The following is a 23165-nucleotide window of genomic DNA, read 5'->3' as shown; positions in this document are numbered from 1 at the left end:
ATCTTTTTACACTCAGCAATACACCAGGCAGCCAAATTCACAGGAAAATTCTTGCAGGTAGAAGCCATAAGGAAGAATTTAAGAGATTACTGCGGAAAGGTGTAAGTTGAAGAAAGAGTTTTCTCCAATTTTCAGCACACTCGATAGGTATTTTAAAGGAACAGTGAATGATCCACATTTCTCAGCTGACATGCTCCGTTGATAAATATAATTGCACGTGCATGAGGTAAGGGAATGTCAATTCTTCAACAGTAGTATCTTCTGTAACTTAATCAAAAGTTCTATTTGAATATACCGGGTGATCCGTTTGAGAAGTCAGAAAAGTAAACCGTTGTGTACAATAGGTTAATGTACTTACTAGTGTGCATATAACACTCGAAAATTTCACATCCCATACGATACATTGTGCGCTGTTGTGGCGTGACCACTATCTTTATCTACCATGAACGCTAGCTCCACGCGGCTGAAGTCTGTAAACATGCACTCACTCAAAACTGATATCCTTTCTGCATATAGGTATTACAACAAACTGCTCAGAGATACGTACATTAACATATTGCACACAACGGTTTACTTTTCTGACATCTCAAACGGATCACCCGATATATTCATCAAGAAATTCTGATCATAAAATAAATGCAGTAGTAGATTGGTTTACAATAGACAATAATAAGGTGTACAACTACAATCAAAAATGTGAAGCATTTCACAGGTAAATTCTAGCAGGTAGAAGTCATGCAGAGTTGATGGCTGCGAAAATACATAATTTTAGAGAAAAAGTGTGTGTCATTGATTTTCTGTAAATCAAAGATCAGAGGTACTTTGAGAGGAATGGCTAATGAAGCACACATATCAGATGTTAGTTTTTATTTCCAAAATTTTGTACCAAAACAAGAGAATATTATGTAACATTCTCAATAAGATGAAAGGTCACTTGTGGTTCTAACATTTACTAAAAATTGAATCATAATCGAATGCGATATATTAGCGGTGACTCTGCCTCAAAGTGGCAAAGCTGCGCAAATACACACATACACACACTAGACACACATGCATACATATAAAACAGCAAATACAAAACATAAATATACATCATGTCAAGATTTCCTCTGCGTACAAAATTGCTTTGCGTATTATATTATGTTGGACTACTCACAACACCGTTGGTTTCTCTGCAGATCTTTCCCTGCTAAATAATGTTAAAATGCATCGTTGGCATCCTAAAGCAATGGACGTTAGTTGAAGCAACTATGAAAGAACTTTTTCTAAATCTCGCTGTCCGTTTAACCATATATTGCTGCGTTTTTCAATATATTTGTGTATGTGCGTTTCGGGGAACTGTGTTAGAATACACACCTTTACGCCGGGGAACCAAAACGGTTCCGGAGATATTCCATTTAATCCTCGGTAAAAATTCACTCACAATCATCAACGTCAACTTCAAAAATTTGGAAAGCAAGTTTGCTACAAACAATATCTCATGCCATGCGCGCGCGCGCGTCTGTAAGCGTGTAATACCTGAACTTGTGCATTAATTTAACAAAAAATTATGAAATAATGTCCTGGTGTAATTTTGCGCTAGTTCTGCATTGTTGAACGAAAAATGAACATTTTCATTAATAGTCAGTTAGGGAGATTTCAGACCGAAGCGACAAGAGGCACGTGTTGCTTGAGGACTTCACGGAACGCAGGTTTGCGTGGCCTCTCAAGCCTCTACGATGTTAAACGTTGCTCTTGATTGGCTCATTCCCAAGAAAAACATTCACCGAGCATGCGCGAACAACAGACCGAAGTGACACGATACACGGTATTGAGAAAACGGTCCAGTCCGATCGACATGAGCAGCCTTTTCGTGTCGCTTCGGTTCGAAAGGCTGCATTTATTTCTGAGAGTCGGTTACCAAGAGACAGGTGTCGTCCGTCGCTTTTGTCTCGGTCCGAAATCACACTTAAACTTTCTAGGCGGCAGCAGAAGCGAGTTTGCTTGTGAGATCTACAAAACATGTGCAAGACCAGCAGGGCTACGCCAACCTTTCAGCTTGTTTCTGCCATGTGTAAGTGTATACGAATGAGAAAGACAATACTGAAGAAGTCCTTCGGTGCTGCGACTTCATTTTATACCTTGAAGTGCAACCGGAAAGAGATACTAAGAAATCTCAATAATTTTCAAACTTCCGTATTGATCTCTCAGGAGAAAAACGGTAAATCTGTAGCCAAAATACAGTATTCAATTTTTTTTTTAGCATATTCTGAAAACATGGTACATAACGTACGTATTCCTGACGACGATTCTGTGCTCATGCACCAATGCATACCCGTGCATCTTATTCAACTGACCTCAACTACATCGAAAATGCATGGGCATTCGCGAAGATTGGTATCGCCATTCGTCCAAACCCTCCGATGAGGCCGCCATACAGGAATGGGAACGTATTCCTCACGATAAAATGGGCAACCTGGTGCTAAGCGTGGCACGTCGTGTTGAGAGGTCCATACGTGCTCGGGAATAGCCTATGGCTAATGAAGACTGCATCAGCGATGACCGGCGAGTTGGCTGACACTCATTATTAGGGTGCGGATTTATAGGCACTAAAAATCTCTCAAATAGGCAGGCAAAAAGGCAGCAAAAATAGGCACTTAAAAAGGCACTATAAAATAAGAAAAGGCACTAAAAAGACACTTAAAAGGGGCCCAAAAATTAGAAAAAGACATTCAAAGGCATTTAACATGAACTCATATCAATTTTCTTCTTCCAATCCGTAGTTATACTCAGAGCCTGCCCAACGGCACGCCACTGGTTATACTATATTGGCATTACAGTTTATACATAAAAGTGCGCTAACGGTTCACAAACTATTAACAGTATTTTGATCGAAATCCACATTTGCGTGGAATAGTAAGTTAAAGTAATTCTCACATGAATAACTTGAGGTAACAATTGTGCCAATTCGAACAAATGCCCCAGTTGTTCACAAGTGATGAAAAAAGAATTTGCACCTTTTCAACAACAAGAACAAAAAAAAAATAAAGAATGCTCCAATTAAAGTTTCCCTGCCGGACCCTGTGGCTGAATGGTTAGCATATCGCGCTGTGATGCCAAGGATCCCGGGTTCGAATCCCGCTCGGGCATGGTTGTTTGTGAATGTCCATTCATCAATTTCATAATTTCATCACTTATTTTCATCTTCGCAAAATAGCTAAGATCCCCGAAGTAAAATAAAATAAATAAATAAAAAAAAGTTTCCATGAAGAAATAAACTTGTGTTACCATTGTGTTGATTCAGCACAAATGTTTGACAAACAATTAACAATAGTTTGAATCGTATCCTCCTTTGCAGGTAGGCTAGGATAACAAAACCTGGTTAATTTAAAATATTTGCATTTTCTTTTTGCACGAGTATGTGAGTTGTTTATCTGTGTACAGTATTAAATTTTAGAAAATATCGTTTGACTTAGTGTAATTCTCTGTATGCAACACAAGGCCACTAAACTAAGTCTTCTCACATAACTTAGCATTGCTGTATTCAGAATGAGGTGATTCAAGATGACGACTCGTCACAGTGTTCACTTTTCACCATTTAACCAATCCTGTTTCCTATTAACGCGAGAGGTAGAAAATCATTTTCAGATGAGCCAAAAATCACGTCAGCAGCTGAGAGCTTTGAACAAGGCCCTTATATACATCTACATGTGGGATAAAATATTTATTTGAAAATTAAATTAACACAAGCTTGACAGAAAATTACTTTTCTCTCTCAGTGGGGCCAACCTCCGTTGCAGAATTGTTAGGACAACATGGCTACGACGCTAGGGGTCCCGGGTTCGAATCCCAGCCTGTCCATGGATGTTCTTTGTGAGTGTTACTTCACAAATACCATCACTCATCTTCATCGTCGCGATTAGCCAAAAGTGAAAGATAAGCTATGCAAAATAACAAAAATCAAATTATCCGTCGGTGGTAAAACAAGCTTCCGCAGCAGTCCATTTTTTAAATAATACACATCTGGCCGTCTTGTAGAGTCACGGACACTGTCGGCTTGTAACGATTCCATTGAAATTAAATGTATTCATTACAAGCCGGCAGTGTCCGTGACTATACTTTGGCATTTATAAACACATGAACAGGATATCTCACAGATAACTATCTACTTCCATTCACACACACAACAAAGCAAATGAGTACTGCTTGAGTGCTACAAGCTTTCAGTTGGAAAAAAAGAAGGGGTGAGTTGGTGTCATTTTGTCCAAGTACGAGTCATCAACAGGTTGTCAACTTTGCTTCCCCTGATTAAGGGACATTTGGTATTTCCAAAGATCTGGCATCCCTTGCGACTCTCAAAATTTGACGAATACTAGATTTCAATCAGTAGAACATCAACAAAGGCTTACCTACAAGGTGTACAACTTTGCTTCCGCCGTTTTCCGACAGGTGGCAACAACAGGAAGTAGCGGTCGAAAGAAGCAGATCGCAGACGTCACGCAGTTAGCTTGGACCTCTGTCAAGATAACCCCATTCAAACATTAGTCGAGTGGTGTGTGCATCGTGAAGTTGTTCGCGATTGAAAATGTCAGTGTACGAGCCAAATTCTCGCCATTTGCGGGAGGTTCTACTTTTTTATTTCAATATGAAGAAAACTGCGGCTGAGGCTCATCGAATGCTCTCCACTACGTATGGCGAGGACGCTATAAGTGAGAGAACCTGTCGTGAGTGGTTTCAACGCTTCAAGAACGGTGACTTTAACGTCGAAGACCGACATACTGTCTGGCTGCCTTAGCCGAGACCATGGACGGAAGTGCGCATGCGCCAACCGGACGTGTTCAGTGCCTAATTAGGGGTGACGGCAGTTTGGACAGGAAGCGGGTTCCTTGAAAATCGTCTGCTGTAGAAAGAGCAACGAAGTTTCAACGTAGTAACATGATGCCAAAATACATACAGAGATGTTTACGAATTATGTAAGGGTTCGAACGAAATTAAAGCCATTCATATTCATACTATATCAGCAAATAGAACATATCAGGAAAGTATTCATCACGTCACATTAGTAGATGAACTTGTTTCTAAACCAGTAGCTTTATTTTAGATCATTCAATTAAATTGATCTCCTTGCTAAATATTATAAAGCATTAATCAGGATAGTGTTCACTAATAATAGTATTATTGTATATAGTATTATAATTATAAATATATTGGGTTGGTGCGAATGAAATGTCCGCTTTGACGTCTGGTCGGAAACTCAGCTCAACCACACAACACAGGGATTGACTGAGGTCACAGGTCTAACGCCATAAACTCTGTATACGTCCAGCAAACAGGCTGGAGCACCCAGACTGTCAGGAGGCGGTGTGTTGCTGAACAGGGTCATCTGAAAGTGCACCATGCAGAACACACAATTGCGAGTGATTTGTCTTTACGAATTCAAACTTGGACATTCTGCTCAGCAAGCCGCCAAAGACACTAACAGTGCATTTGGGCTAGGAATGGTAAATGAACGCACCATTCGCCGCCGGTTTGTCAAATTGCGTTCCGGTGACACAGCATTGCAAAATGAACCCAGTGGCCATCGAACAACATCATGTTCGGATGAGCTCCTCAGGAACCCCGTGGAAGCGGACCCTAGGAAAAGTGTTCGTGCCATTGCAGACGAGTTAGGCATACACCATACCACTGTCGTTTGGCGGCTCCCTGCGATCAGTAAAGTGAAAAAGTTGGACTCATGGGTACCACATGATTTGACACCGGTCAACAAGACTCGCCGTCTGGAGGTGTGCAGTATTCTGAGTGTAAGGAATAACCTGGATGGTTTCCTGCATCGGATTGTCACTTCAGATGAAAAATGGATCTGCTATGACAATCATAAACGATCAGGACAACGGTTGAATCGTGATCAACGTCCAGGGCGGTTTCCGAAACCACCTCTCTACCCACGGAAGGTGTTGTTGCTGGTATGGTGGTCTATGGTGGGTGTGATCCATCATGTCTTTCTCAGGCGAGGTGAAACCATAAATTCAAATTGTTACAGTGCTGAACTCCATGAAATGCACCACAAACTTCTCCGCAAGCATCCAGCAATGGTCCACAGACATGGTGTCCTCGTGTTGCACGACAATGCTCGCCCACATGTCGCGCAAAGGACGGTGCAGGCTCTCCATGATTTGCAATATGAAACCCTTCCTCATCCAGCATATTCTCCCGACCTCTCTTCCATTGACTACCATCACTTCCGGCATCTCGATCACTTCCTAACAGGGAAGACCTTCGCTGATGATCGGGCGGTGCAACATGCCGTTGAGGAGATCTTTGCGTCGCAGACTCCAGACTTCTTTCGCCATGGAATCCAATTGTTGGCTGAGCGATGACAAAAGTGTGTGGCTGCAGACGGCGACTATTTTAATTAACCAGGTATTGTAGTTTTGATTTTTTTGGTCTTTGGCAATGACGCACCTGGGCCGGACATTTCATTCGCACCAACCCAATAGTAACTGAATGGCTTGTGACAGTTTTTAGTATAACGAGGTGTTTTGTAGAATGTGCAACAGGGGCCAAAACGTCCCAATTTTCTTTATTCCACTTCGAAACAGTTTCTTACGAATTGTAAGAGCCATCATGAATCATAAACACAACACAGCAAGCGTTAATGAACACAACAAGCGAAATACCACAGGGTAGTTTGGCGAGTGCTTCCCCCTGCTTCCCCTCTCGCGTTTGGAATCGTCCTTTCCAGGTAGTTTCGTCTTCCTTGGCCGGACTGTAGTGGTGGAAGACAGAAAGTTTTCGAAGATGCAGAATTGGAGATATTGCTGAGTGAAGACTCGCGTCAAACTCAAGAAGAATTGGCACGATCATTGGGAGTGACACAGCAAGCCATTTCAAAACGTCTGAAAGCCATGGGTATGATTCAGCATGACAACGCACGACCCCACGTTGCCAAAGTGGTGAAAACGTACTTGGAAACATTAAGATGGGACGTCCTACCCCACCCGCCTTATTCTCCAGACATCGCTCCCTCTGATTATCACCTGTTTAGATCAATGCCTCATGAACTGGCTGACCAACACTTCCGATCTTATGAAGAAGTCAAAAAGTGGATCGATTCGTGGATCGTCTCCAAAGATGAACAATTTTTTAGACGCGGCATTCGTACGCTGCCCGAAAGATGGGAGAAAGTAGTGGCCAGCGATGGACAATACTTTGAATAATGCCTGGGTAAGCAATGATTTTCATTCCAGCGTCATATTTTTGGGGAAAAACGGCGGAAGCAAAGTTGTACACCTTGTATATCAATATAGGGAATGCCAAAGTCGCATAAGAAAGCTGAAGTAAGCAAACATTGCAGAATATGCATTTTCAAGCACGATTCAGCAAAATAGGCGCTAACCCTCAAAATAGACATTTATAGGCACTATAAAAATGCATTTTTGGACTAGAAACGAACATAAAACATTAAAGCCTATTGGGGTGTAAGGGGTGACCTTCCACGTAGTACACCCAAATGTCAACCTCACTTCCACGTTAGTGCACCCTGGACTGAAGACTAACGAGGCTCTGGCGACTGTATAATTTTGTGTGTGTTGTCCTGTTTTTTGTCCTTGTGTGTGCTGAGTACCCATTTACAGCCTCAACTTTTAACAGAAGTCAGAACATTTTAAATTTTTTTAGTTATGCAACGTTAGAGTTGTTATTTGTAATGGTCAGGGGCTGGCCCCCGTATAATGTGACGGGAGCAAAATAGCCTAAGTGCTGACGCTCCCAAAATTTTAAAATCAAATCAAATCAAATTAAAGCCTATTTTTTACTACAAAGGAATAAAAATGGCAACTATGCAAAAATCCGCACGCTACTCATTATGCACCTAAGTTGTTTTGATTCGCTTTGTAAGAGTGCTCCTGTATACTTTTCCTCTTGTTTTGTGTAAAACACTTCGCCTTTGATTCATTCACATAAAGTTTTTTGCTTTCTGCCACTATTCCTGGCATATCTCAGTTCCTTCAAGAGCTATATCACATTCATGTCAAATTATGAAACAATTTTTTTGAGTAATGTACAGGGTGACCATAAAGTGTTTCCAAGATTACAAATGTTTATTACAAAAAAAACTATTATAGTTACAACTGCATGGCTTGTGGCAAAAGAAAGAGAAACTCACAAAGTCTTCACCCTCTCTTCAAGGTAGAGGTTGCATTGGTATGGCATTCAATCCCTGGAACTGAAAATGGCGTTCTCCTGACAGGAGGATTGGGTGTGACACCCTGTCCACCACAATTGCCAGACGTAACCTCCTCGACTTTTTTCTGTAGATCTATGCCAAGGACGGAGTGTATGCAACACGTGTTCCTGATCTGGAATCTGGACACATTGAGAAGAAAGTTAACTGACGTTGTTGCTGGTGTCACCCATGAAGTGTTGAACACATGGTGTGAAATTCAATATCGCTTAGACGTTCTACGGGGCAAATGTGGAAATATATTTACGTTGTAAATAAACTTTGTGAGTTTCTCCTTCTTTTGCCACAAGCCATGAAGCTGTAACTGCAATAATTTCTTTGTAATAAACCTTTGAAATGTTGGGAAAACTTTATGGCCACCCTGTATAATCCACGATCCATCATGGATGTCTTTATAACACAGGGGCAAGACCATAAATTCAGTCCACTTGTCTTCATCGCCGTTGGGGCTTTCTGCGAGTCCATAAGGAAAAAGTGAGGGGGGGGGGATAAGACCGCAGGTAGCTCTGCTGCAATTTCATGAACCCCCAAGCTAATTAAGATTCCATTTCGTCGTGTTGATTTTCCCCTTAGCTCCAATCCTCTTTCCTTTACTTATTACCACTTGACCTACTTCCCTCTCTTATTACGAACTCAAGATTTAAAATAAGAAAAGCTCCCCAGCTTCCTTGCAAATGGCCTACTCTTACTGGAGAGACGAGACTACCTCCGACGAGCAAATCGGAATGACGTTCGAAAGTATGGGCATAAGGGCATGGTAAATATAATATCAGGAAAATTGATCACTATTTTTATTATCTTTTCTTTTAAAGAATGAAGTGAGACTGATGCTGGAGAGGAAAACTCACTCTCCTTCTTTTCTTTCAAATGTTGAATCTTAGATTGTGGTAACACAATTAAGCCTTGTTTCTATGACAGAAAAACACTACATGTTGTGACCAAGGCAGTCTATTTTTCAGTAAAAAGAAAAAAATTAACAACGCGGCGTTTCAAATCTCTATCAGGGTATTCCTTAAACTTGAAACCAAACTAATTTAGTTTTGTTTCAAGTCTGAGGAAAACCTTGATAGAGGGTTGAACGTCACGCAGTTAAGTGTTTGTTTTCCTTTTACTGAAAAATAAGCTGCCTTGGTCAGCATATGTAGTGTTTTTCCCAAGAATTTGTGAATCAATGCAGATGAATGGTGATCACCTACTCTATGTGATCAGAAGTATCCGGACACCCACCTGAAAATAAAGTACAAGTTTGGGCAACCCTCCATTGGGAACACTGGCAGTCAATACAGTGTTGGCCCACCCTTGGCCTTGACGACAGCGTCCACTCTCACAGACATACTTTCAATCAGGTGCCGGAAGCTTTCCTGAGGAATGGAAGGCCATTCCTCGCAGAGCGCCAAAATGAGAAGAGGTATTGATGTGGATCGGTGTGGTTTAGCACAAAGTCGGCATTCCAAAACATCCCAGAGATGTTCTATGTGATTCAAATCAGGACTCTGCACAGGCCAGTCCATTAGTGGGACGTTGTTGTCGTCAAACCACTCCTCCACAAGCCCTGCAGTATGGACGGGTGCTCGGTCGTGTTGAAAGACACAATGGTGGTCCTTGAACTGGTCTTCGACGGTAGGCAGCATGAAAGCTGTTAAAATGTCAACGTAAGCTTGTGCCGTGACATTGCCATGTAAAGCAACCAGAGAGCCAAGCCTACTCCTGGAGAAACATGACCACACTGTAACCCCGCCACCTCCGAATTTCACTGTCGGCACTATACAGGCTGGTAGATGTCGTTCACCAGGCATTCGCCACACCCACACCCTACCATCGGATCGCCACATTGTGTACTGTGATTCATCACTCCAGTCAACGGTTTTCCACTGTTCTATGGTCCAGTTTCGACGCTCCTTGCACCACACGAGGTGGCGTTTGGCATTTGTCTGTGTGATGTTTGACTTATGGGCAGCTGCTCAGCCATGAAAACCAAGTTCCCGCACCTTGCGCCAAACAGTAATGGTGCTTGGAGTAGATCCTGATGCAGTTCGCAATTCCTGTGTGATGGTGGCGATGGATGATTGACGATAATGCTGTACGACCCTCTTCAACACTCGATGGTCTCTGGAGGTCAACATGGGAGGATGGCCTGCACGCTCTTGGGTTGTACACATCCCTTCACTACAACATCGGAAACAGTGGACAGAGGGATGTTTAGGAGGGTGGAAATCTCACACACAGACTTCCTACACAAGTGGCACCCAACCAACTGACCACGTTGAAAGTCTGCGACTTCCTCAGACCATAACATACTGCTGTCTCACACTGTCTGCAGACTTCTGAGTTCGCTGACTATGTGTTCCACACGGTAGATGCCCGTACTGTGTTGCCCTCTATGATAAACACACGTTTCGCGGTGTGTCCGGATACTTTTGATCACATAGAGTATTTGCCTATCATCATCTTCGCCTCAGCAATGCGCTACTTTGATTGATTGATTTGGTTTATTTTTCTTCGCTTTTCTGCCTTTTTTCGCTAATCGCGAAGATGAGGATGAGTGATAACATGATGAAACTGATCAAGGGACACTCACAAAGAACACCTATGGCCAGCCCTGGCGTTGTAGCGCGCTGTGCTAAGCACTCTGCCACGGAAGTCAGCTAATGTGCTACTTCGTTCCTTTGTACAGTATCGTATCGTACCTAAGGTATTGGGTAAGAAGTATAAGTCTTAGCATAGCAGGAAGCAGAGAAATGAATGTGGAATAAGCAATTAGGCAAACGTTAGGTGATTGACTTGAGAGACGAGGAGGTTTGCACTGTTGGAATTGACAGGGAGTGAGATCAGTTGGCGAGAATACGAGAGAGAGAGAGAGAGTAAGGACGGCAGATTGTGAGAAAAAAGCGAAGTGGAGAACGATTAGTCTGTGATAAGATTGATGTCAGACAAGTGACATTTGAGAGCACAAGTGAGAGAATAATCTTCATCTAATTGCAAGGCAAGTAATATCCTTTTCTAAACCAATCCATATCGGTTCAGTCATGGAGAGTACAAGAACCCAAATCTAAGTTAAGTTAATTTTTATCGCCATTCCTTTAAAGGTAACCTCTCGCATTTATCACATTTAGGCCAAGCGAGTGATAACCATCTGAAAGATGAATGAGGAATAACTACATCACCCAATACTATCTAAAAATTCTTGGTTCGATCCCAAACGCAGAAGTAACATTGCGTTACGTGATGTAGCTGCGTTACGATATGATTGTTAAACATTTCAATTAGCCGACCGATCGACAATAAGTGGCGGAGTGGTTAGTACAGTGTGCTACGATGCCAAGACTCCTGGGTTCAAACCTAGGCTTGGGCACGGGTGTTCTTTGTTCATCTCATTTCATCTTCACGAATAGCCAAAAAATGACTGAAAAGCGGAAAAAATAAACCCAAATCAATAAAAAAAAAAGTCCTCTCTTGATAACATGGCTCGAATTTGACGATTAGATTTAGGATTACAGGTTTCATCGTTTTCTAACATCGCTGAAGAAACATATAAATATAATACAACGTGGCCGGACCGCCAGTGGTGCTACATAAGTTCAAATATTCCATATTCACGAAAACACGAGAAAAGTAAGTATAATTCTAAAAATGAACTAGAAAAGTCTGAGAACTATGACGGCACGACAAAACACAAACGAAATAGCACCGAGAATATGACAATCAAAGCAAAGTTACCACAGTCTACGTCAATGCAGACGAGATCCCACTTAACAATTCCAACTTCCTTAATTCTCACTAGATAAATATTCTACCTGCGTCAGTCCCTCAGGAGGCGACCCTGCTGTGACGTACGCAAGAAGTAACAAACGCTGTTTTCGTCATCAACCGAAAAAAAAAAGTTGAGCAGAAGAGAATTTCTCTTGAGTGCGCTCAGTCAATGTTACATGTTCCCTCGCACGAGATATATGCTCCTGCGAGGAAGATATGTTCGTAATGGATTATTCATGTCGTTTTCAACAAAGACGACGCACTGCATGCGCCGAGCAAGGTGAACGTATCACATCAGTACCTGCAGCATGCTCCTCGCGTGACTGCATATGGGAGCGGTGTGAAGAAAAGTTATGAGTTTCCGAAGTAAGAAAACAACTGTAGTAAAATAATTCATGGTCCGACAACCATGCTTTTTTAAGGTTAAAATTTCGGAAAGATTTTACAAATTCTGCATATACTTTGTAATGATACAATCACTACATGAACCTTTTTTTATAGTGGCGTTTGTGTACGGTCAATATTATTTTTTGCTTAGTGAAAGTAATACTTTTTAATATGCAGATTCAAAGGTAACCTGCTGTAGGACTGGCCTACGTGATGGTGAAAGCCAGCTTGTAGAAGGCGGTTAGTTTTAAAATCTTGTCTTTTCAAACCTGAAAGGGGGGGGGGGGGTGTAAAAAGTTCCGTTTACTGGTTTTTTTTTTTTCGAATCGCGAATATAAGGGAATCGATTGGAGTGGATTGATTTGTTGTTTTAAGACCACTTTATGCACAGTAACACTAATCGGTACTGGACCTACAGTTTAAAGTGGGATCCGAACCACTATGTGCCTCCACAGGGAATCCAACCCGGGACTCCTTGATTACAAGGCGACGACGCTACCACTGCGCCATCGGGGAGGCCCTGGGAATCGATTGAGTATCGAAGGTTGGCATTCTTACGTTTTTTGGGGAAGAGGGGAGACCTTGGAAGGTTTTCTCGGTGTCGGCAGAGTGACTGTGTCTAGTCTTTAGGGCTAGCGGTCACGGTTCAACCATTTTTTCATAGAAAAGTCGCTTGGTGCCATACCAACGCTTAGTTTTCGGTGGACATTGTTATTGTTCTTAGAGAAACGTCGTATCCGGGTGGATTAAGGGACGCGTTTATTTTCAAGTATATGTTTATCCATTGGTGAAAAGCCAAGTACCTTGTTGCGCGAAATTATTAGTTTAAAATTGTAGATTCGACACTGTCAAGGTTTTTATTTAATCTGGGATTAAAGAGACAGTGACAGGGTGGAAAAAGAATCAATACTGTTTTGATTTAGTAATTTCAAGAATAGCGCATAATTAGTCGTTGTAATTTCAATCAAGTTTAGTCTATTTTTGCGTAGCAATTTATTGAACAAACAAGAAAGAGAGGGAATTAGAGAACCATGTCATGTATACAAGTGACAAGCTTGATACATTTCTGAAATAGCACTGATGGTCTAGACCAACGTACGATTCTCCTATATATATTTAAAAAAAATAGAATATCATTAATTGGATCATGACAATTTTAATGTGGGGGTTATTTCTTATGTAATTCTTTGAATAAATTTTAATCAACGAAATAAATAGTCTTGTTATATATTTCTAAACTGAACGTCTGAGCAATCATTCAAAGATAAAAGAACTGAGTTTTTCCCTAATATCCATGGTAAATAATATGGTAGTTATTCAAAACATTATTCAATGTCTTTTAATTACATTGAACCGTTTTTGTTATTTATTGAAAGTGTAATGCATCTTATTTGCCTGGGGAAGTAACGAAATCAAGTAACAGGTCGAGCCAAGGCATGTTACTCTCCACCACAAGAAGTAAAGCATAACAACTTCTTCTTGCTTTGATAACTTATAATTGAAGGGCTCGGGTGTAAAACATGGTAAGTGACATTTTGGTCATTTTTGAGTTTAAAAGTACCGTAAAAGGTGTCACCCTTCAATTTTCGAGTGAAATAGCCATGTTATACAATTTGCATTCGAATCAGTGAAGCTTTCTGAAATTGGTAAAAACAACACGAAAACAATTTATCTACAGTACAGCTTCTAATAACCTTTTTTTTTCTTAATGAACTCAGAAATTACCAAAAAATCACTTACCATGTTTTACACCGAAGCCATTCAATTAGGGTGTTGATTTTTGCCTGTTTTATTCCTTTGTTGATTTATTGATTTGGTGTATGTGTCAAAAGAACTTTAGGGGACAGCCTAATGGTAAAGGTCCTGGGTTCGTGACAGTTTCCAGGGGTCATGCATGTAAAGTCCTATAAATAGTTAAAACTTTTTCCCTGTAGCGTTCTTTGGGCGGCGTTAATTAGGATGGTCACTCGGCAAAGGCTGTCCTGATTATCAACGTACACGATGGAGGCCCCTCCCCCGGCTATTCAGAAATTCTCAATTCAATTTTTTTAAGGCTACGAGGGACAGTTTCGTAGAAGGTGGACATTTATTTCAATGAGATCGAAATTTAAACTGCTACTGAAGAAAACAATAGAGGCAAAAGTGAGTATGAATTTCCCCCTCATGCTGGAAGTGGAAGCAGCTTTTTTAAGTTGATTATTAAGCCAGATACGATCTGTAAAAAAATTAGACGAATAAGTATTTACAGGATCCCATATATTCCTCATGGAGAGGCAACTTCAAGTTACGTCTAATCTGACTTTTTCAACACAAACAAAATCTTCAACCTGTCCTATTTCCATTCAAGTGTTTTTCTGCGCCATCGGAAGTTTGTTATTCCCAAGAGAACAAATAAAATAATACTCTCAAAAGCGTAATGTATTTCTCTGGCGCAAAACTCCTCTCCGCAGCAGTGTTGCCAAACCTGATGCGCGTAAAGGAGCTAAATTTAACCTTAAATGGAGTTAAAACTGACTTTCAAGGAGCTAGATTTTACGAAGGCTGGATAAAGTGCCTCCTAGGATAATTTCAGGTGTCAAACGAGTGGGGGACGCTGCTATTGCCGTCATGAAATTATTCTTGGTTTTCGCCGTCTAAATCTGGCGGCGTCAACCATCTCAATAATCCACCGATGGTCGATGGACCCGGATAACAATATTATGTCATCATCACGTCAGCCACGGGGCCATAAAAAAAATAGGTAAGAGAGAATGGGGCGACGCAGCCAATACAACAATATCACGTGCAAAATTTATATTCATGGCAAAAGTTGATCTATGTGGGCCGGAGCCAGTGATGGTACCATAGTGGGACAGAGGGCGGGCGTCCCAGTTCAGAGCCAAGCGAGTACACGAAAGATCTGGCTCAAAAAGAGCTAAGTTGCCAACAGTGCTCGCAGCCGCCGCTGAGAGGGGAGGCTCGCGGAAACCCTCCCTTGTTGATGAACTAGAAATAACACTAGAGGAATTAGAAACTCTTGCATTGGCATCAACCCCTGCGTCTCACTGAATGCTGACTAGAACACAGAGGAGAGCTCGTGATCTAAGTTCACTCAACCTCCAACATAATTATTTTGAAAATTGCACCTCCTTCTACTTTTTCTCAAAACGAAACAACAATTTAGATAATAGGGCAAGCGCACCCAGTACATTCAAATCCACCACGTTTTCGGGCAAAATAAATAAGACTGTACATCAATTTTTGTTTATGTTTCACAACTTAGCAGCATTTAATGGTTGGACGGCAGGCAAATGCAAGGCAGCATATCATCGTACACATAACACATGAGGAATATTTTGGTGCGTGGTTAATTATAGAACTAACTGTTTTACCATTGTTTGATTTGCACTGACCCCAAACACGAACATTTTCTTAAAAGTTAACAACATTTTACATTTTTTCCGAGTTTTAATGTCTGCGGACCGAATGACGTCATCGCTGCCAACGTTTATTCTTAAATAAACAAAGTAAAGGTGCGGTTGTTAATGTGCAAGTGCAGGGTGCTATCAGAGAAACCAAGAGGTGCTACCAAATTCTAAGCCACCCTAACTACATGCACACAGACAGTGCGGTGAGTGTTAACAGTAGCTTCCCGTAGAGTCACTCACCTGACGGAGTTCTATAGATGGAGAAATCCTTTGAGCGTGATTTCTTTGATCCATTTTCAGTCTTAATAACACTGGCTAGGATAGAATCCGCAGGTACTGAAATGAGAAAAACTTTTCTGGTTAATAAAAGATCACCTCTATTTACCAATCTAGGTTATTCTGATGAAATTTGCTACATAGTAGTAATTTATGGCAGTATAATCGATCACAAAAAGAAAGTAACATATTCTACTGGTTCCTTCATTAATTTAACTTCGCTGGGATGAAAACATCATTGAAATGAGAGAAAGCCGTGGCTTTCATTAATGATACAATCACAGCATTCGCCTGGAGTAATTTGAGACGCAGTCATGGTGGCCATTTACGGGATTTGAACCCGCACACTTTCGATTGTTTTTACGGAGGTTAACTTAAAAGATCTTAAGCGACATGGAACAGTAACCTCGTCATAAGATTTTGGAAGTGTTGAGAAAAAGTTAAACGCTGGCTTTCGTGGCGGAGTGGTTAGCACACGCTACGACGTCAGAAGTTCCGGGTTCGAATCCCGGCCTGGGCATGAGTGTTCTTTGTGAGTGCCCATTCATCAATATCATCATATCGTCACTAATCCTCATCCTTGCGATTAGCCAAAAGTGACAGAAAAGCGAAGTAAAATAAACCAAATAAAAAAGACAGCTTCGTTCAGCACTAAAGGCCTGCACAAGACCTGGAGCAGACCCGTTCGCGAGACATCGCTCCTGAAATGCCATGCAACCTGCGCAACACCCTCGCTTGAGCAGCTTGTATGCCCACCTGCACAGATCGTTCCTGGCAGGCATTGTAGACCCGCCGGGTACCCGCAGTCTTACGATACCTAGTAGGTCTCAGTTCGTTCTTTCCATCAACTGCAGACCCCTCCCTCTGCATGACGTAGTTGCTTCGAGTAGAAAATGCACCTGGCCCACACCGTTCTGCAGTGTTGCCAACTGCAATAGATTTTCACTACTTAAAAAAGGGAACTCGAAGCTTCGTAAGCCACATCACCAATGAAATGAGATTTACGAATGTTGCTACCCACCCCCACACACACATTGAAATAGGTTTTCCGTGGCACAGGATCCATAAGTATATGTCGTAAACAACCAATATACGTATATATAGTGATATAGGACAGGACTGAAACATGTCACGTTCGACGCTGAGGTCGCGAGTCGAACAACACACTGTTCTACTGCGAACACCAGGGCCGTAGCCAGCCAGGGCCATTGCCGTTACCCTCGTTTGGGGGGTAGGGCCAAGTACTTGGATAAACGTGCCAACAAGAACAATCACAATAATAGTAATAAAGTAGCATGAAAGGCATTATAATCCTCATAAATCACGCAAAAAGGGGGTAGAAGTCGGTTCTCACGCGCATTTGTGTTGAAACAGAGGATTAGAAATATTTTTTTTCAACACGTCAATTTCACATTAGCTAATAATGGAAAACAAGCACACAAACTGTTTTTGAAAGAAAGAAAGTGCATGATAAATGCATTCCGAATGTACAGACATATGGCATGTAAAATTTCCATCTACAATATTTTCTTTTCACATGGAGGGACGTATTACATAATCAATTCATCCAACTCGTAACAAACCAACATTAATAGCAAATAATATCACGGGCCGCCATAGCATTCTCTGTTTTAAAACTTTTCTCACTTAGATCGTTCGGCGCTCAGGGCCGACTCCCGCTACCCCTTTGCTACGGCATTGAACTTGATGAGACTGGATAATATTTTATAATATATTTCTACTTTCATAAAATTTGAAATCAAGGGGTTGCAATTACCCCTCCATTCCCCCTCTGCAGGTGCCCTTGGCCGTCTGGAAGGAAAATGCAAGAAAAATATGAAAATTAATTCCATCTTGAGTACCCTTTAGCCCTGCTACTCTTAAATTCTGCTAGTCTGTTTTTTCTTGTACTTTAATGTTTGACCCCCACCCTGACCCTTCCGCTAGACTTAATTTCCGTCCAAGCTTGTGAGCAATGCACCCTACCCCCTCTGGTTGCGCCACTGCGTGCCTGGTTAAGGCACCATGCAATGAAAAGCAATTAGTTTTCAGTGAGGAGATTTTTGTTTGTTCGATCATTCATTTAAATAAATGAAGCTGTAATACTGCGTGCATTTCCTGGCAATAAGATAAAAACTGCTTACGCTGAACTGAAATCGCTAAGTATATAAATTCTCCTTGGAGGAGAGAGCTCCTCCTAGGACCTCGTAGGATTTACGAGCTACGTAAGTAGGCAACACTGGCTGAAGCTGTCCACGTGGTGATGAAACACCTGAAGCGACACGCTGCCGGAGGGCTGTTTCCTTCCAGCAGGTTTTGCAGGCGCCCGGCTCTTGTTGAATGCCCAGTTACCTTGTAAGCGCAGAGCGCCTGGAAGACGAAGAACCCGGGTAAAGACGCAAGTCGACTCGTTGCCGTGGGCAGGCGAGCAGGTATACCTGTCCTCGCGGCAAGCGGGCAGTGGGTAGGTAAAATGCAGATTATGCTGGCCTCTGTTCAGCACCCTTTTGCTTCTATCATTGAAAAACAACTTCTTCTTCTTCTTCGTTATTGTTCTTGATTTGGTTTATTTTACTTCTCTTTTCTGCCATTTGTGGCTATTCGCTAAGATGAGGATAGGTGATTATTAGGGCCCTGGACTTTATGTTATAACATATATTTTATTTGGCATCAGATCGGATACTGGGGTGATATTTTTACATATCTGATGAAAATCAGTCGAAATAGACAAACTTGATAAGGCATATTTTGACATATTTTACAAATTTCGTGTTTTTACAACATATTTCTTCAATTTTCTCGTAATAAGACATATTTTTGTATAATTTCGTAATTGTCTTGTATATAATCGGTTATTTTATAATTTACTTATTTTTATTTTATAATTCGTACCTTTAGCACAACGGATAGTTCATATTATCGATGGCAGGATAAGGAAATTACGAACGAAGAAATTAAAGCAGATTTCATCTTCTTACCAACTAGCACAGAACAAAAATTCCCCCTTTTTTTATAGCGAGCTGCCAATTATGCTTTACTTTCCACAAAGGTGTAAATCTGACATAATAGCAAATAACATTTTATGGTTAAATGGATTCTGACTTCATTTAATACCCCACCCCATCGTAGTCGATATTCCCTGGAAGATACTGACATCCCGTATAATGAGACATTCGAAAGTACTGTTGTGCATATTTTTGGCTTTACTGGGTATACTTCTGAATTTTTCTGACATATTTTTAATTTTTCATGACATATTTTTCCATTTTTATAACATAATTACATACATATTTTAAAGTTTTATAGGACATAAAGTATAAAATTGATGAAGGGACAGTCACAAAGTACACCCATACCCAGGCCAAGATTCGAATCCGGGACCCCTGGCGTCGTAGCGCGCTGTGCTAACCACTACGCCACGGAGGTCGGAAAAAGTTGTGCCTTTCTTTGAATAATTCAAGACGCAGTTTGTCTTAAATTACAATAACTGCTCGAATCCAAAAACTTAAAGTCGCTACAAGTTGTTTTCAATATCCAACCTAAAAGTTTTAAATTTACAGTTAGCATCATACATGTTGGAAACCCTTTAAAAAAAAGATGAGACACTGAAAGGAAGGTGCAAGAGCCAAAGAGGGGATCACGCCAAGGCGAAACACAAAGCAGTTCCTTTAAAACCCACTTCGGCCCCTCCCTTCCTCACTAAATCTCATCTTTGTCGATAGGGAGAGAGGGGGAGGAGACTCCAGAACGTCTCCGCTGTCGGGTTTGATGGGAATCCGGCTATAAAGATTTCCTCGCAAGCTAACGAGCAAGGATTCTCTGTTTACACAGGACCCTGGGAGACCCAGCCACCGTCTTGAACTGTCCTGCGCCCTCGGAGGGGAATTCGGGGGAGTTTGCCTTAGCGGTCGTCTGTTTGAAATTGAAATCCGCCAATTTCCTTCGGCTTTTATGTAAAATTTTCCACCGCCTCCCTCCGGATATTAGGCAGGATCGACGCTTTGATGGCGCAACTATCAATTGATTGCGAGGAAGAAAGTGCCTGATCATCATCGACTGGGAAAGGGGGGGGGGGGGTATCAACTGAGGGAACGATGGAGGACCTTATCATTAAAATCGACTCGTGATGGGATTTAAATGGACACAATGGAGCTGTCATCTTGGTTCTGTTGGTGGGAATTTGCTCCGTTGCTTTACAAACTACTGGCGCTAATGGGATATAGCACCGGTGCTTTCAGAGTTCCTCTATACCCAAATGTAGAACATGCCTGAACTTAATCTCAAGCTCTCAACGTGCGTAACCATGTTTTGGAGACCCTTGGCGAATAGGACCACCAACGGCGGTGCTGAACAAGACGCCTCGGTGGGCCTCCAGAATCATCGCATGTTACTGGCTAGTAGTTTAGCAGCAGCCCAACAGATGTCTCTATCTTCGGCGATACTCATTCATCGTCCAAATACTTTGCTAATAACTGGGAAGAACGATTAGTGAGCTTGCTGCAGCTCTTAAGTTCTGATATTGTAAGACACTTGCTTCGAACTGTTTAAAAACATGTTTTAACAGGTGTGAGTGTCCCTTCAACAATTTCATCATACCATCACTCATCCTTATCTATTTCTTTATTGAAATTTCCAGTACAGCAGAAGCCATTTTAAACCGGAAAGAAACAACAGTAAAACAGTACACTAGTGTTAAAATGAACACACGAAACAAGATAAAATAAAATAAAATACACTTAATATAAATATAAACATAAACAAGTCAAGACAGTACCTAGGTAAACAGATGAGTTTCACAAAAGCATTACTTATATACATTTTTTTCTATGTTGGTGATGAAAGATGGATATGAACTGAATATATCGATTTGGTTTGGGATGACATTGAACTGATCTGGTAGCCTATGAAATAGTGAACGTTGAATGAGTGAGAGTCTGGGAGTTGCAGTGTGGAAAGTTTCCTTGCTCCGTGTTTTGTGTCTAGGCACCCTGAGGGATAGTTCGTGGAGTGGGATGCTGAATGTTAGGTTTCCATTAATGATCTTATGTAGTAATTTCATATCTGCAACGTATCTACGTGATTCTGGAGTATTTATGTTTAAGTTTACAAGCAGATCTCTCTTAGGTAGGTGTCTCAGGGCAGGCACTCTATATCGAACGATGGAGAGGAAAAAACTGAGAACACGCTCGATCTTGGAGGTATGAGAATGGGCAGCCATGTTCCAAATGGGTGAACAGTATTCTAGAATGGGGGATACAAATGTTTTGAAGTAAATGGAAAGTGCTTTCGGGTTATGGATTTCGGTGAATCTGTAAATTAAGCCTAGCATACGCATTGCCTTTTTTGCTTCGCGATTAGCCAAAAAGTGGCAGAAAAGCGAAGTGAAATAAACCCAATCAATCATCTTCATCGTCACGATTAGCCAAGAGTGGCGTAAAACAGACGTATTTCGGTACATAACGTCGCTTTTCTATCCCTTTATGTTAATCACGATTATGAGGATAGGGTGTTGCTCTTCCATACATGTTCTTGTCACCTTGGTGAGCTGCGAATGTTACAAGGGTCATACATTTCAGCATAGATGTAGAAGAGTCAAGTAAATATGTGCGTGTGTGCTAGTATATCTCGTTGCACGTGTACATGTCTTCCGTTCCGACCTGAAGTTGCTGTTGACTGCTCAAATTGAAAATTGGTTAAGGGCAGAAATGAGGCTTGTTGATTCGTTTTTTGCGGAACAAAAATGTTTCGGTTGCCCAAATTCATAGCAAACTGGTGGAAGTTTATGGTAAAGGTGTGGTATCAAGGCAGTATGTAGCAATATGGTGCCGTGCCTTCGGAGCAACGCAATAAGAAGTTCAAAGCGATCCCATCAGCCAGAAAAGTTCTCTATTCTGTATTCTGGGACGCGTCTCACTATTTACTGGTGGAAATCCTCGAACATCGACGCACTGCATCCGGATGCCTTCTGGCAGATAATTCAGCATTTTCGGGAGGCCATCAGAAGGAAACTACGCAGTGGAGTGTTCTTTCTTCATGACAATGCACGTCGCCGTAACGCACGTCAAACCGTTGCTTGTTGATAAAGTTTGACTGGGAAACCTTGAAACACCCTCGCAACCGCCTCGGTGCGTGGGGGCGCACGAGCTTCGGGGACACACTAAGAATCATAAATAAGATGAAAGACCGATAGTTCACGAAAATTTTCCTTCCGGCGTTAAAATATATTTTCAACCAAACGTATTATATTTTTATGCTCCTACAGCTGCAAACAGAAATTGTTAATCACTAGAAAAGTAGAAAGTGAATTACCAGACTAGAAGAAAACCTGTCACTTGAAGAAAACAGTTGGATTTGGCACCAATTGAGAGCATTGAAGATGTGGAAACAACTGCCATCAGATGGTTCCGAAATATTGACGCAAAATTCTGTTCGGAATGAGCAACATAATCTTACGCTGTGTGATAAGAATTTGAACAGGAACGGCGATTATATGAAGCGGAAGTGGCATGTGCCCGCTTTCACCCTGCATGCTCATTTCCAAATTATAAACAGTACCCTGTAATTTACAGGCTTTGCAACCTTTCTTTCTGATCATCCCTTATGCAAAAGCACAGATGCCAGTATTGGATTTCTAACATTCAAACAGACTGGCTCAACCTACTTGGATTAGGACAATTTCTGTACTTCGGGTCATTCTTCACCACTTCCAATGCACAAGCTATGCACAGACGCAACTAAGCTAAGCAACACGACGGTTTCCTTCAGTGGAATAAACGCTGCGTGTAGCATGGTGAGAACTCTTCCTGAAGTGACGGTCCTTCGGGAGAAGACCGAGATAAATCTTATTATGTTCTACAACGGAAGTGCTCCGTAGAGAAATCAGGGAAGGAAGATCAACAGCTCTCCCTCTCCCCTGAAAGAAGTCCAACTTTCTCCCGTTCATCCTGCGCGGGGAGGGAAAAAAAAACATTTTACTAAATCATGCTCGTTCACCGCAAAGGAAGGCTGCGTGCGAACGGTGGGGAGTGGATTCGCCGTGCAACAGTGAGAGCAGGTTTCATCATTGCTGGAAAGATAAATGTTCCAACCTGACACCTGGAGAAATCTTGCCCTTGTGGCGGTTA

General features: G+C 41.6%; 1 protein-coding gene across 3 annotated transcripts in view; it reads right to left on the bottom strand.

Annotated features, from left to right (window-relative positions):
* LOC145998765 (zinc finger matrin-type protein 3-like) overlaps window positions 1-23165 on the bottom strand; it is a 374145-nt gene that overhangs the window by 182330 nt on the left and 168650 nt on the right. For all 3 annotated transcript variants that reach the window (XM_083135332.1, XM_083135330.1, XM_083135331.1), the window contains exon 8: window positions 16006-16101. In XM_083135332.1, coding sequence (XP_082991458.1) covers window positions 16006-16101 — 96 coding nt within the window. The remainder of the gene's footprint in view (window positions 1-16005; window positions 16102-23165) is intronic.

This window comes from Lepisma saccharinum, chromosome 14, assembly GCF_977018435.1.
Source record: "Lepisma saccharinum chromosome 14, izLepSacc3.1, whole genome shotgun sequence".
In the NCBI taxonomy this organism is placed as follows: domain Eukaryota; kingdom Metazoa; phylum Arthropoda; class Insecta; order Zygentoma; family Lepismatidae; genus Lepisma; species Lepisma saccharinum.
This window is presented reverse-complemented; position numbering and strand designations above follow the sequence as displayed.